The 13,000-nt window shown below is 40.6% G+C and overlaps 1 protein-coding gene across 10 annotated transcripts in view; it reads left to right on the top strand.

Annotated features, from left to right (window-relative positions):
• TBC1D1 (TBC1 domain family member 1) overlaps positions 1–13,000 on the top strand; it is a 224,923-nt gene that overhangs the window by 125,178 nt on the left and 86,745 nt on the right. For 6 of the 10 annotated variants that reach the window (XM_055588261.1, XM_055588260.1, XM_055588252.1 and 3 more), the window contains 6 exons: positions 2,405–2,515; positions 4,921–5,049; positions 6,676–6,765; positions 9,076–9,356; positions 11,266–11,427; positions 12,247–12,366. In XM_055588261.1, coding sequence (XP_055444236.1) covers positions 2,405–2,515; positions 4,921–5,049; positions 6,676–6,765; positions 9,076–9,356; positions 11,266–11,427; positions 12,247–12,366 — 893 coding nt within the window. The remainder of the gene's footprint in view (positions 1–2,404; positions 2,516–4,920; positions 5,050–6,675; positions 6,766–9,075; positions 9,357–11,265; positions 11,428–12,246; positions 12,367–13,000) is intronic. The other 4 variants (XM_055588253.1, XM_055588254.1, XM_055588255.1 and 1 more) reach the window with 4 other exon arrangements.

The following is a 13,000-nucleotide window of genomic DNA, read 5'->3' on the forward strand; positions in this document are numbered from 1 at the left end:
TTTAAAGGTTTATAGATATTACATACATAATGCATATATATATAAAAATAATATATATTATATATAATTATATGTTATATATAATTATATCTCAGTTTTTAAAGGTTTATAGTTATTACATACGATATATAATTATATATGCTATATAATTATATATTATACATAATATATATAGTATATCAGTTTTAAAGGTTTATAATTATTATATATAGTAAATATATTTAACAACTTTATTATAAAATTTTGACTGTATTTCAGTGAATTTTTATAAGATGAATACACCTTGCAGCAACACACAGGTTAGGAAATAGAGCATTTCCAGCCTCAGAGCCCCACCTTGGTCCTGCCCCAGGTAACCGGCATCCTGATTCTTGACCTGACTCCATAGGTTAACTTTGAATAAGCAAGTTAATTTTGACTGCAAAGCAATATTATCCAACTTGATTCCCCATTAGTTTCCTTAGACCTGTCTCTCGGACTCATGAATGTTTATGAGACTAAGTCACCTACAGGACATAATGATTTTCCCCTTTGGAGAATGGTAAAGTTCCCTGGGAGGCATTCAAGGGACTTCGCTCAATGGAAGGGTAGCCCGTAGTCACGTTTCAGTTATTGTAAGGAAGCGTTTATTTCTTGACCTTGTGTGACACCACAGACACGATCTTCTCAGCCGTAGTGTCTTTCCCCCGTGGTGTTTAATGAGCTCCGTGATGCGGTGTCTCGCTGGCCTATCTCGCATAGGCCAGCAGCTGTGGGAGTACACTGTGCTTGATTTAGTCTCATTTTCTGTCCATTCCAGTAGTTTCTTTCATGTATATATTGAGGAAAAGAGAATGTACTAATAATGCTCCTCTCTTACTGCTGCATTCTTGGGCTGTTTTGATATTGGAAATAATTAATTGTGAAGAATTTCTCCAAGGAAAATACAGATTTTCTTGTGAGAGTGCCCAAAAGTTTCACTGAAGATTAGGAAAAGAAAGAATGGGTCAGCTCTCGGGTACCTGCTCAGAGGCTTCGTAATTCCTGTCTGCTTCTCTTTCTTGCAGTTTTTTTGTTTTTTTTTTTTAATAGACTTATTTTTTAGAGTAGTTTTACAGAAAAAGTGGGTGGAAATACAGAGAGTTCCCATAAAACTTATCATGCCCTTTCCCCCTCCTCAAACCAGTTTTTCCTATTAATGTCTTGTCTTAGTGTGGTACCTTTTTGACAATTGAGCCAGTATTGACATGGTAACTGAAGTCTGTAGTTTACTTCAGGGTTAATTCTTCTGATCATTTACTACCATTTCCTTGAGTGGCAGGAACAGCTTATTTAAAATGATCTTTGCATTTAAGGGAGGGAATGTTAGAAGGTCTGGGTTAGGTGTTACCTCTGCTCTCTTTCGAGTCTATGACACAGGGTAAACATGTTCCTTAGCTGGGCTGCTCAGAACAGCCTTGATTCAGCCTCAGATGCTTTTGTAGTTGATCTGCTTATTATACACCCAGACTTGGTTTTAAAGGGCAAGCTAGAGGATTGGGGTAGGGAGAGAGAAGAAGCAGGGCAGTGGAAAACTGTCATTATATATATATAAAAGTTTATAAACTGCAGGCTTTGTGTATCTCCAGAGTAATTCAGTTTTGTTTGCTTCATATTCAGGGAAAATAATTGAATACATTAAATTAGATGGTCTTCTAAACATGAACTCTGGTATTTTAAGTCCAAAGAGTCTAGGAGCTGAAGGAGACCTTGGAGTGTATTGCATGCATAATCTTCATTTGAACAGACAGAGAGGCTGAGCTTAAATGAGTTGCCTTTGATCCCTTTTCCAGGCAGCACCTTGAACCTACATGACCTGATTTCTAGTTCAGTGTGTTTTGCCACTACCTTGCCCCAAAAATAAAAGGAGTGCAAAGAATTTTTAAAATATGAGAAAAAAAAAGTTGAGTCTGTGCCATGACATTTTGTGTGCAAGTGTATGCCTTCTGGGGCTCCCGGAAAATGCTTCCTGATGAACATGTTTGATATGTGAAAGGAGCCATGACCCTGGATCAGTTGCTATTTTCCTTTCTACTTCCCTAAGCGTAAGAGTTTATAAATGTGCAGGCATCATGGCTCTTGTCCTTTTCTGATGTTTTTAAGAGTATTTATTAAATATTTTAACTATGCCTCTATCTGATGTGAAATGTTTGTTTTAGGTATAAGGACATCAGAGGTCAGAAGCCATATCTGGCCCACTGGCTTCATTGTCTGTTTCTTTTTAAAAATTATCTTCACTTTTAGGATCATTGGTGCCCCCTAGTGAGATGATTGGGTAAAAGCACTGGTTCGATGGTGGAAGCTAGCATTTTCAACTGAATGGTTTAGCAGTCTTGGTGACAATTAAAAATTAATGTAAAAATATTCTCTTTTTTTTAACCTTAAGAAATTGAGACCAAGAAATGAGCAACGAGAGAATGAATTGATTATTTCTTTCCTGAGATGTTTATATGAAGAGAAGCAAAAAGTTCACATCCATATTGGGGAGATAAAACAGGTATGGCATTTTTTCTCATTGTCTGATTTCACCAGGACACTCTGTAGAACAGAGTCTTGAGGACTTTCTGAGGCTTTGAAACCTCTTTTCCTCTCTGCAATTTATTTTCACTTGTTACACATGTAGGGAAAATTTGGAAATGTCTAGATTGTGCTTGGAAAAGGTGAGGCAAGTTTCTGTCTGCGTCATTGTGGCGGGGGCAGAGTGGTTGCTCTGACAGGGGACTAAAGTAGGGCGTCGAGTGAACGGTGCGACCTGAATGAGCTCCTTGAGCTGCAAGGAGCCGGGCCCTGTCATCTCACCTTTCTCCCTGATAAAATGAGGGTGACATCGTACAGCTTCTTTCACAATTACATACAGTGCCTGGAAATTCTTTCTACTAAAAATGCAGTGTGAATGTAAGATAGCACTACTGATAAATCGCATACAGTATTAGCCTGGTTTATATGCTGCTCAGATACAGAGCTTCTGTTTTACTTAGCATACTGGGGGTGTGGAGTTGGGAAAAAAAAGGATATTTTTGATATTCATCCTTGTTGTTGCATAAATCAGTAGTATGTTCCTTTTTATTCCATTGCATCAGCAGCGCGGTTTGTTTCTCCATTCTCCTTTTGATGGACGCCAAAGTTAATTTTAGGTGCTGGTTATTGTGAACAAGGCCGCTGGTGGATACTCTGTGACACCCCTGGATGGTGTGTTCTGAGCTGAGAACTTCATCCTAGCTTCAGAATTTAAACCTTGGCTCCAAATGTTCATGCTTAGAGTTCACCCCTCAGTCTTGGCATGGGCAGTCTGGGGACTGCAGTACAAGTCACTCTGGAGCCCCAAAGAAGAAGCTTATCCAAAAACCAGCATCAGCTTCAAAGGAGAAACTTCTAGATGCTTAGTTTAAAATAAACAAGGACTGTGTTATTTTCTAAATGTGAACTATTTTATAAAGATTGTATTTTCAGATTACATTTGAATTATGGTGATAGACATAGAAAAGAACCTTTTTAGACAGTAGAGGAGACTAGAAGAAGCATTGAATTAAGTATACAGAGATTTTTATGGCTTGGTTTATAAAAAGAAAACCACAGTGTAGTTTTTCTTCTGTCTCTGAAGGATCTCCTATATGCTACCAGTCTTTTAGCCAGAATTTTCTTTATGTACCAAAATTATTCAAAATGCTTCTCCTTTGTGAAAACTTTGGTTGAAAGCAAGTCTTCAACTTCTTAGGAGTAAACTGGTGTTGAGTCAAATGCAAGCCCCTGTGGGTTCTTTGTGGGTAATTCTCTTAGCTCTAGAGACTGACTTGAGCCTGGATAGGTTCTAATTCTTGGTAAATGATTTAACAGGACCAAACTGTGACTAATAACATACTCACCCAGGATATATAATTTTTTGAGTGAATGCCAGAGCCTGTGCTCATTATTGTTCTTCTCAACACCTGCAAAATGTTCACTTAGCCAAAGCTAAGGGTGGTATGAAGGCTTTTAAGGTATTAATCTGCACACTTTTCTGTATGCTTGAAATGTATAACAACAAAGGATAGTTGGTGTTTAGAGTAATAGAGGATGCGGTTGTGTGTTTTTCTATCAAAATCATCATCTAGCAGGAAGCATTCAGGTAAGAATCCATAGAAGAAACAGTTTAATCTAGAGAATTTTATTTATTTTGTTTGTTTGTTTGTTAAGCATAGCTCTAATAAGTAAGACTAAATTTGATTTTGTGATTGACAGACTTTTATGTTGTCATTTCATGTTATGGTCAGTTAAGGGAGAGACTGGGTTGCAGAGGACAGTGAATGATGAGATGATGGAAACCATAGGAGAGAGGAAAAAGAACTCTGTAGGGGGAGATGAAGAGATTATTGTAGGCAGGATGGATTCTTTAGTTGATTAGATTTTTTTTGTCTCACCCTCTGAATCACCCCCAAAAATAAGCTGTTACTTTAATTTGAAAAGCTAATCATAGTCCCCTTTGTACTGGAAGCTGTGCCCATTGTTTTACATGCTTAACCTGTTTTAATCTCATAACAAAGTCCTATGATTAGATCTTGAGGTTGGTTTCAATTTACAGAAGAGGAAATTGTGGCTCAGAGAAAGTAACTTGCACAATCCCGTAGCTAGTGAATGACATGTCTCTGATCCATCTGCAGAGCCTGAGCTCTAAACTCTTTGTGAACTGATTGGTTTCTAAGTGCTTTTCCCTGTTTTGTTTGGAGTGGGTAGTGCAACTCTTTGAGGCAAAGTTATTTCCCAGACTTGCAGTCATGTCACCAAGGAGCAGATGAAGTCACAGAAAGAATATGACCTAGGATCAAAAAGATGCATCCTAGAAAATTTTCAGTCCTTTAAAAAGGAAGGAAAGGAGGAGGCAAGGGAGACCTAAGTGGCTTAACTTTCAATTGTTTCACTTTTTAGACGTCACAGATTGCAGCAGAGAATATTGGAAGCGAATTACCATCAAGTGCCACTCGATTTAGGCTAGATATGCTGAAAAACAAAGCGAAGAGGTCTTTAACAGAATCTTTAGAAAGTATTTTGTCTCGGGTAAGTGACATAATTCCTCCTAATTTCAGTTAAATTCCTTTTTGAGAGAGCATGAAATTCAGTTCTTTGCTTTCATTCCATCAGTGTTCATCATAGAGTATAGATGTTCGTGTCTTCTCAGTGTTAGAAAAATGTTATCTACCCTTAAAATTCAGTTTATAACTTAGGGTTAAAAAATTCTCTGCTCTTTTGTATTATATTCAATGGAATTTTTGGCTCCCAGAGGAATGTTATTTGTTGGCCAATCCCTGTAAAGAGCATGGGTTAGATACACTGAGGTGTGGGTTCCGGTCTCCCTATCATCACTAGGTATAATTTAAAAATTGTCTTTGTTAGCTGCTGCTGCTGTTATGTGTCTGGAACTGTTTATAGCAGGATCTGCAAACCATGGCCCTTGGGGATCAAATGCCATTCACCTCCTGGTTGTTTTTGTGTGTGTGTGGGGGGGGGTGGATCTTAGTTCCCCAACAGAGAAGGCAATGGCACCCTACTCCAGTTCTCTTGCCTGGAAAATCCCATGGACAGAGGAGCCTGGAAAGCTACAGTCCTTGGGGTTGCGAAGAGTTGGACACAACCAAGAGACTTCACTTTCACTTTTCACTTTCATGCATTGGAGAAGGAAATAGCAACCCACTCCAGTGTTCTCGCCTGGAGAATCCCAGGGACGGGGAAGCCTGGTGGGCTGCCACCTATGGGGTCGCACAGAGTCGGACGCGACTGAAGTGACTTAGCAGCAGCAGCAGCAGTTCCCCAACCAGGAATCGAACCTGAGCCCCACTACATTGTAAGTGCAGAGTCTTAACCACTGGACTGCTAGAAAGTCCCCTACTTCCTGCTTTTGTAAATAAAGTTTTATTGCAACACAGCTACCTATTGTCTCAGGATACTTTTCTGCAGCGTTGAGTCATTGCCATGGATACCACATGGTCCAGAAAGCCTAAGAGGTTACTAATCTGGCACTTTACAGAAAAAATTTGTGACTGGGAGCTCTACAGGAAGAACATATATACCAATCTGGGAGTTCTTTAACAAATGACTGACTTCTAAGAAATCAAAGTTCTCTTTTCTCTCAAAAGTTTCACACCTTTCTGGAACTTTCAGTATCTTCTTATGGTTCTCTTTTATTTCACAAACCACTCCAATTGAAACTTTTTTTGTTAAATTTTATTTTGTGCAAAGATGTTTCTGAGAATTATACAGCATCCTTACAGATCATTAAAAGCGGTTCATTTACAAAACTGGAGTTGGAGTGGGCCTGCCTTTGAGAGCTCCCAAACGGAGAGATTGTGGTTTGCGTGTCATAGGCTGGCAGTTCACCGTGCTGTGTGACTCAGAGGAGAGTTGTTGAGTGTGCACACTCAGCGCTTGCTTTTCTTCTAGATGCACTGTCTCCTCTCCTGCCCATCATTCCTGTCAAATGACTAATCTTCAGGGTGCTTTGGAATGTTTAGGTTGGTTTAAAAAAAAAACAAAAAAAGAAATGTTGATTGTCTTAATGCACACATGTGCTCAGCAGCATTTCTCAGATGTACTTCTCCTGAGCTTATTAAATAGACTAGATTGCTTCTAGCAAATGTCTTTGCAAAAGCCTCAGGAGTCATAACTTGACGGCTTTTCTTTCCATAGGGTAATAAAGCCAGAGGCCTCCAGGAACACTCAGCCAGTTTGGATCTGGACAGCTCCTCCGTGTCTAGCATGTTCAGTAACACCAGCAAAGTAAGCACGTTTCTTCTTATATGACACCCTGAAGAAACCAACAAATGGGTCTTGCTCGTCTGCTCTACACAGGGCCTATCAGAAGGAACCAGAGAAGCCTCACAGCTGCCATCATGAAACTTTTGGTGCTTCCAGACTTCATGATGCAGGTGGAGGGCTGGTCGTGCAGATCTGCTCTGACACACAAGTTGTGCTTAGCGAAGCAGAAGGCTCTTCCATAGCAAAGAGCTAAACGCACAATTTCAGGCCACTGAGATCTAGTTAATCACAAGGCAATCAGTGGATTTCTTTCTTTAGTAGATTTTCCAATGAAATCTAAATGAAATATATTACAAATAATTTAAATTGGGAAAACCTCAAACATGAGCTTGTGAATTTTGAGAAGTATGCAGCTTAAATTCTTGTGTCCTTTTGCTGACTCTGTGATTATCATTAAGCATCACTGTTTTTATAAATAAGTCTCACCCTTCCATGTCTGCCACCAAGCACAGCTTTGTGATGATAAGCAAGCCAACAGTTCTTTTTGGTAACAAACCTGTGTCTGTGATGTCGTTGTTTTCATTTTTTGCCTTTTAAACACACAAACATATTTAATCCTGGTTAGCTCACCTTTTTAACCACCAGCAAAGTGGATTTCGGGTTTTATGCTGGGGAGGGCAGAGTGCCTTGGAATGGGAAGAGGAGGAGTTGTTGTGGAGGCCAGCCCCTTACCACAGGAATCGAAGTTGCCTTGAACTCCCCTTTGGGCATGTGGCTTTCCAAGTTTTTAGACCATAACAACATTGTGAAATGGTTTACAAACACACGTACATACATGCTCACACATAAAATTAAAATTTTACAAAACAATATTTACTGTAAACAGTGTATGATACATACTGGTATTTTCTATTGTTTTAAAAAGTTTATGGCAAACTGCTAAATTGATATCACTATGTTCTTTGAACATCCATTGGCCCTTTCAGGTGTAATATGAAGCTAAAGGGTAACTCTTTCACATAATTTGGAGGGATGTTAATGAGAATTGAGATGAATAGGTTTTCATGGTGGATTGTCTTAGACACATTTTTAAACCTTTAAAGAATCTTTGTAACTGTAGAGTCCTAAAGAATGAAAAATTTACATTACAGTTAGAGTGATTAACATTTCATAAGGTATTGGAAGTTAAGCTTTTTAAATCTAATTTCTGTTACATTAAGTGCTCTTAACCTCTCTCCTTAATAAACATAAATTTAATTAAAAAAAATTAAAATCCTTAATGCCTCTTATTTAAGAGGCATTCAGTTACAGGTCAGATGAACAGATGGAATCTAGATTCTCCAGTCCACCATTCGATGCATTCGCTCTTTTCATGTTGAAAATTATTCATCCCTTCTAGCAGTTTCAGTAGGGACAAGCTGGTATACTTCTTATTTTGTACTTTTTGATTTGAGAAAAATATATCCCCCCCTTCCCCCTCACCATTACCCCCTTGGCCACATCCTGGGCATGCAGTGCTAAGTGTGAGTGGTGATGGTTCATTCCTTTGAAAAAGTATGCATCCTGAGAGCCTATGATATTAAAATATTGTTGTGAGTCCTAACAAATGTTTGAGGACTCACTCAGGAAATTCACTGAGTGCCTGATAAAATAATAACTTATATTTACATAACATTTTACAGTGGACAGGTACTTTTGGTTGTATTATCTTGCTTAATCCTGAAACCCAGTGAGATTAATTTTCACTGTACCCTTTTACAGATGAGGAAATTGAAGTGCAGGAAGAAGTTAAGTGATTTTCCCTGAATCATGTCAATAAGTGCCTAGAGAGATATTTTCCATATCTAAGAATAATGTGGGATGTAATTTTAAACACTCAAGATTACCCAATTAAATCCAAACATTAGCTCAAATTCAGAGAGTTTTAAACATGTATGAACACCCTTGACCTAGATAAAGAAGTTGATTTGTTTAAACAGTGCAGACAGGTTACACAGCACTCACTAGACCTGTTACAGGCAGTAGGGAAGAGCTTTGTTTTCTGCAAAGAGAACTATTTTGGCTTTGCTTAGGGCAGTTACTTGTTGTAATTTATGTTCTTCACACTTGCGCTTGGGCAGTTTCCTGTTTGTCCTGCACACTAGCATTTTGTCTCCGCCGAGGAGGAGGCACTTAATGGGCCTTGATTGCCTTTTTTGGTGGCCTCTGGATGGCATTATGACCAGAAGATGTGCTTATGTATTGAAATGTTTTCCTGCCACTGGAATCAGAGATCTGTAAATGCCACCAGTGCCCTGGGATACGTCTGATCTGCTGTCTCTCTGCTACCAGGAGCCGTCTGGCTGTGAAAAGGAGGCCTTGCCCATCTCCGAGAGCTGCTTCAGGCTCCTCGGCTCCTCGGACGACCTGTCCAGTGACTCGGAGAGCCAACCCACAGAAGAGCCAGCCCTGCTCTCGCCCAAGCAGGGCTTCCGAAGGCGCGCCAACACCCTGAGTCATGTTCCCGTGGAATGCCAGGAGCCTCCCCAGCTGGTGCGAGGGTCTCCAGGGGTCTCGCAAAGGAAACTTGTGAGGTATCACTCAGTGAGCACAGAGACGCCTCATGAACGAAAGTAAGATTTGTTGAAAATGTAGATTTGTTGTATGAATAGCTGGGGCATATGTTACTGCCAGGTATGTGCATCCCAGGCATGTCTGTTGAGCGAAAAAGAAACCTGAGTCCGGTTTCACTCTTGGCTTAAAAAGAGTAACATGTCCCTCTCACCTTCCTCTCTTGGGAGAGATGTAGTGGTAAGAGATACCTGTGACTTGTCCAAGTGCAGGGACTGTAAGGAAGCAGATAAGATGAGCAGAAATGGCCCTTGAGATGCATAGTGGTCTGAGAGGCAGCCCTGACTGGGAACTCTGCCACTGGCCTAGAGGAGAGCAGCGAGCAGGTGGGCAGGAGAGTACTCGTTTGAAGGTGGGGGCCTGGGCCACAGTGATGTGGGGACTCTATCCCTGACTGGCAGAGTTATTTGACTTCACTGCAGGACACGATTGGAATAGATGGTCTCGAAAATCGCCTCCAATGTGAGAATTCCGGATTCTTCCAGTAACACTTACTGATTTTAATAAATTGCTGTAGTGAGCAGTTGGAATGTCCTGCTTCTAGAGCTGGGTCAGCAGTACAGCAGCAGAAGTTCCACTTCCTTCAGGGGTCCCGTGGCAGTTAATTTGACCTCAAGTGTCAGAGACATGATGGACACGGGTGTCTGTAAAAATCACTTCAAAAATCTGAAGCTTCTCACCTTGTAAATATGAAACAGGCCGCACCTGTGTACAGCCGCTGCCTCCCTCTGACCAGTGACAACAGAAACCAGGACATGTCATGTCCACACGGGGTGGGGAGGCGCTCTGATACGTTGCTGGTGAAGGACGACATGTGCTAGCAATCTCGGATGAGGCTGTGGAATCTTTCAGCTTTGTTTTCAGTTGGCTATTGAAAATAGTTACGTGGTTTTTTGGACTTTGGCTGGATAACTGTGATCCCAAAGCATGACCTGCTTCAGAAGCTAATACTCAATTCTGTGATGTTCTAGAGATGAATGTGCCATGTGATCAGTTGTGTTTAACTCTTTGCAACCCCATAGACTGTAGCCTGCCAGGCTTCTCTGTCCATGGAATTTTCCAGGCAAGAATACTGGAGGGGGTTGCCATTTTCTCCTCCAGGGGATCTTCCCAATGCAGGGATCAAACCTGCATCTCCTCTGTTTCCTGCACTGCAGGCGGATTCTTTACCCATGGAGCCACGACAAGCATAGTTTGAGGCTTTATGGGTTCTCATCATGTTTCTTAAAACCCTGTGCACACGCTTCTTTTGTTCTGCCTCTCCACTGCGCTCCCATCCCTCTTTTTCTGGCATTTCAGCGATGATGGAAACCTTCCTGTCTGGAGGTTCCTAGTCCTCTTGCTAAAGCCTGCTGTTTCACACAAGCCAGAGGTGGCAGGAAATTGGAATTCCTGACCGTCCGTTTCCCTTCTCCCCGAAGAACGCAGCTTCCTGTAGGGTCGTGTTTGGTGTGGATGGTGAGAGGACGTGGGACTGTCCTCCCCGTCTCCGTGCAGCATGTCTCTTCTGCTCTGCGTGACCCCTCATGACCTCTCTGCTCACTTATGCACAGGAAATGAGACTTTGACGTTCAAGGCAGCTTATTATTCATTTTGAAGAGAGATGTATTTCTAAAACTCTGGATTTTGTTTTGCTTTCCTTTGCTTTTAATTAAATTTTTTTCCCTGTCAGATCCTAAGAAGGGAGTGGAGGAAATGGATGTCTTGGGGTCATTCTGAGTGTGGGACGTGATCAGGCAGGACCTTTCATGGCGCCCTCTTGACTGAGCTGCTTTACCAGTGGGGATGAGGGTGCTGAAGAGGAGCGCACCCACTGACTGACAGTTCCTGTGTCCATGTGTCCTCTGCTTTTCCGGTGTGGCTCCTTCCCCCTCCCTCTAACTCCCCTGCCTCTCTCTACTTGCTGTTTAGTGGGAATTGTCCACCTGTTGGCGAGTCTCAAAGTCCCTCAGGTCAGTCTTCAGCTCCTGCTCCTCCACCTCGTCTTAACCCCTCCGCCTCCTCGCCTAATTTTTTTAAGTACCTCAAACATAACCCGAGTGGAGAACAGAGTGGGAATGCCGTGCCAAAGAGGTGAGCCGCCTGCATGGCAAGTTCAGTGTCGTTGGTCTTCCCAGGATGGTCACGCAGAGAGGGTGTGCTGCATGTCCACACAGGACCCCGGGGCCACTGCGCGCGCGCGTGTGTGTGTGTGTGTGTGTGCTTGTTTGGTTGTGCTTTTCTAATTTTCAGTCTATCATTTGAATCCATTTAATTTTACCATTGATTAATTCCCTCAAAATTGTTATGAAAACAATCTTGAGGGCAAGATGTGATACTTCTTTTCACATTCCCCTGCTCTGGTGTGTGTACACACACACACACACGTTTAACGGCAATGTGCTTGATTATATAAGTTGCAATTTGTGCCATTTCAGAAACTTCCTCATTAATTTAATAAAATTATTTTTCTACTTTGAAAAGAAAGAATCACTTTGGATGATGGACTGAATTTTATTGCTGTGGTTTTGTTTTTATTTGGTCAGAATGCTTAAAATGAGATCTATCCTCAACACGTTTTTCATGTATTCACATATTACTAACTGTATGGGCACTGCGTTGTAAACTGCAGGCACAGTGTTGCACAGCAGATCTTTAGAATTTATTCATCTTGTGTAACTGATTGGACTGATGTTTGTTAATTAGTTCATTGATTCCTTTCATTTAAAATAGTAGAATTTTATTTGACTGAAAATGAAAGTTAAATCTCATTTGTTAACTGTTTTTGACTTCTTACTTGCTTTAATTTTCTTATCATTAGATGTATAAACTGTGTCTTCTGTTTTGAAGGTTTTGTTTTACAGTTTGTGTGTTTGTGTTTACCCTAAACTCTTTTTTCAACCATACTCTCAGCATCTCCTACCGTAATGCCCTGCGGAAAAAACTTCATTCCTCTTCCTCTGTGCCAAATTTTCTAAAATTTCTGGCTCCTGTAGATGAAAATAACACCTCTGACTTTATGAACACTCAAAGGTAGGGTTCAATTTAGATACATCAAGTCTGGGTGTATATGTTGCTTGTTAGACACACAGGGATTTTTTAGCTGTTCTTTTGCCATTTCCAAAGTCATTTTCACTAGATCTATTATATCTTTTTTCTTACACTTTTTTCTTACTGAATGTAATTTAAAAAATATGGAATCAACTTGTTACCCAATTTTGACTAGAATTAGTTTATTTATATTTTGTTATTTTCAGAAAATTAGAGAAAGTCTTAACCATTTCTCTAAGTGATAGAGGTATTTCTAGATAAGCATATATGGCTGCCAGTAAATCAGTCAGGATGTTTGATCTGTAAGTTCAGATGATTGTTCAGTTGTGGGTATAAATTCAGGTGCAACCTACAAGGGTTCCCCACGTTGTCCTATGAATAGGAAAATTTTTATTTATGTATATTGAAAAATACACTTTGTCATTTAAAACATACAGGTATTAAAAGTCATCATTAGCAAGTAACTGCATCATTATTGCCCTTGCTGGTTCTGTGTAATCTATTTATTTAGTTATTTTTTGAGGTGATGCTTGGAGACATAGGGCTATGCTAAGGAGATTTCCTCACACACAGACTAGGGGAGGTTGTGACCCTGGTGACGGCGCCCCCTGCCCCC

Source organism: Bubalus kerabau, chromosome 7 (genome assembly GCF_029407905.1).
Source record: "Bubalus kerabau isolate K-KA32 ecotype Philippines breed swamp buffalo chromosome 7, PCC_UOA_SB_1v2, whole genome shotgun sequence".
NCBI classification, from domain to species: domain Eukaryota; kingdom Metazoa; phylum Chordata; class Mammalia; order Artiodactyla; family Bovidae; genus Bubalus; species Bubalus kerabau.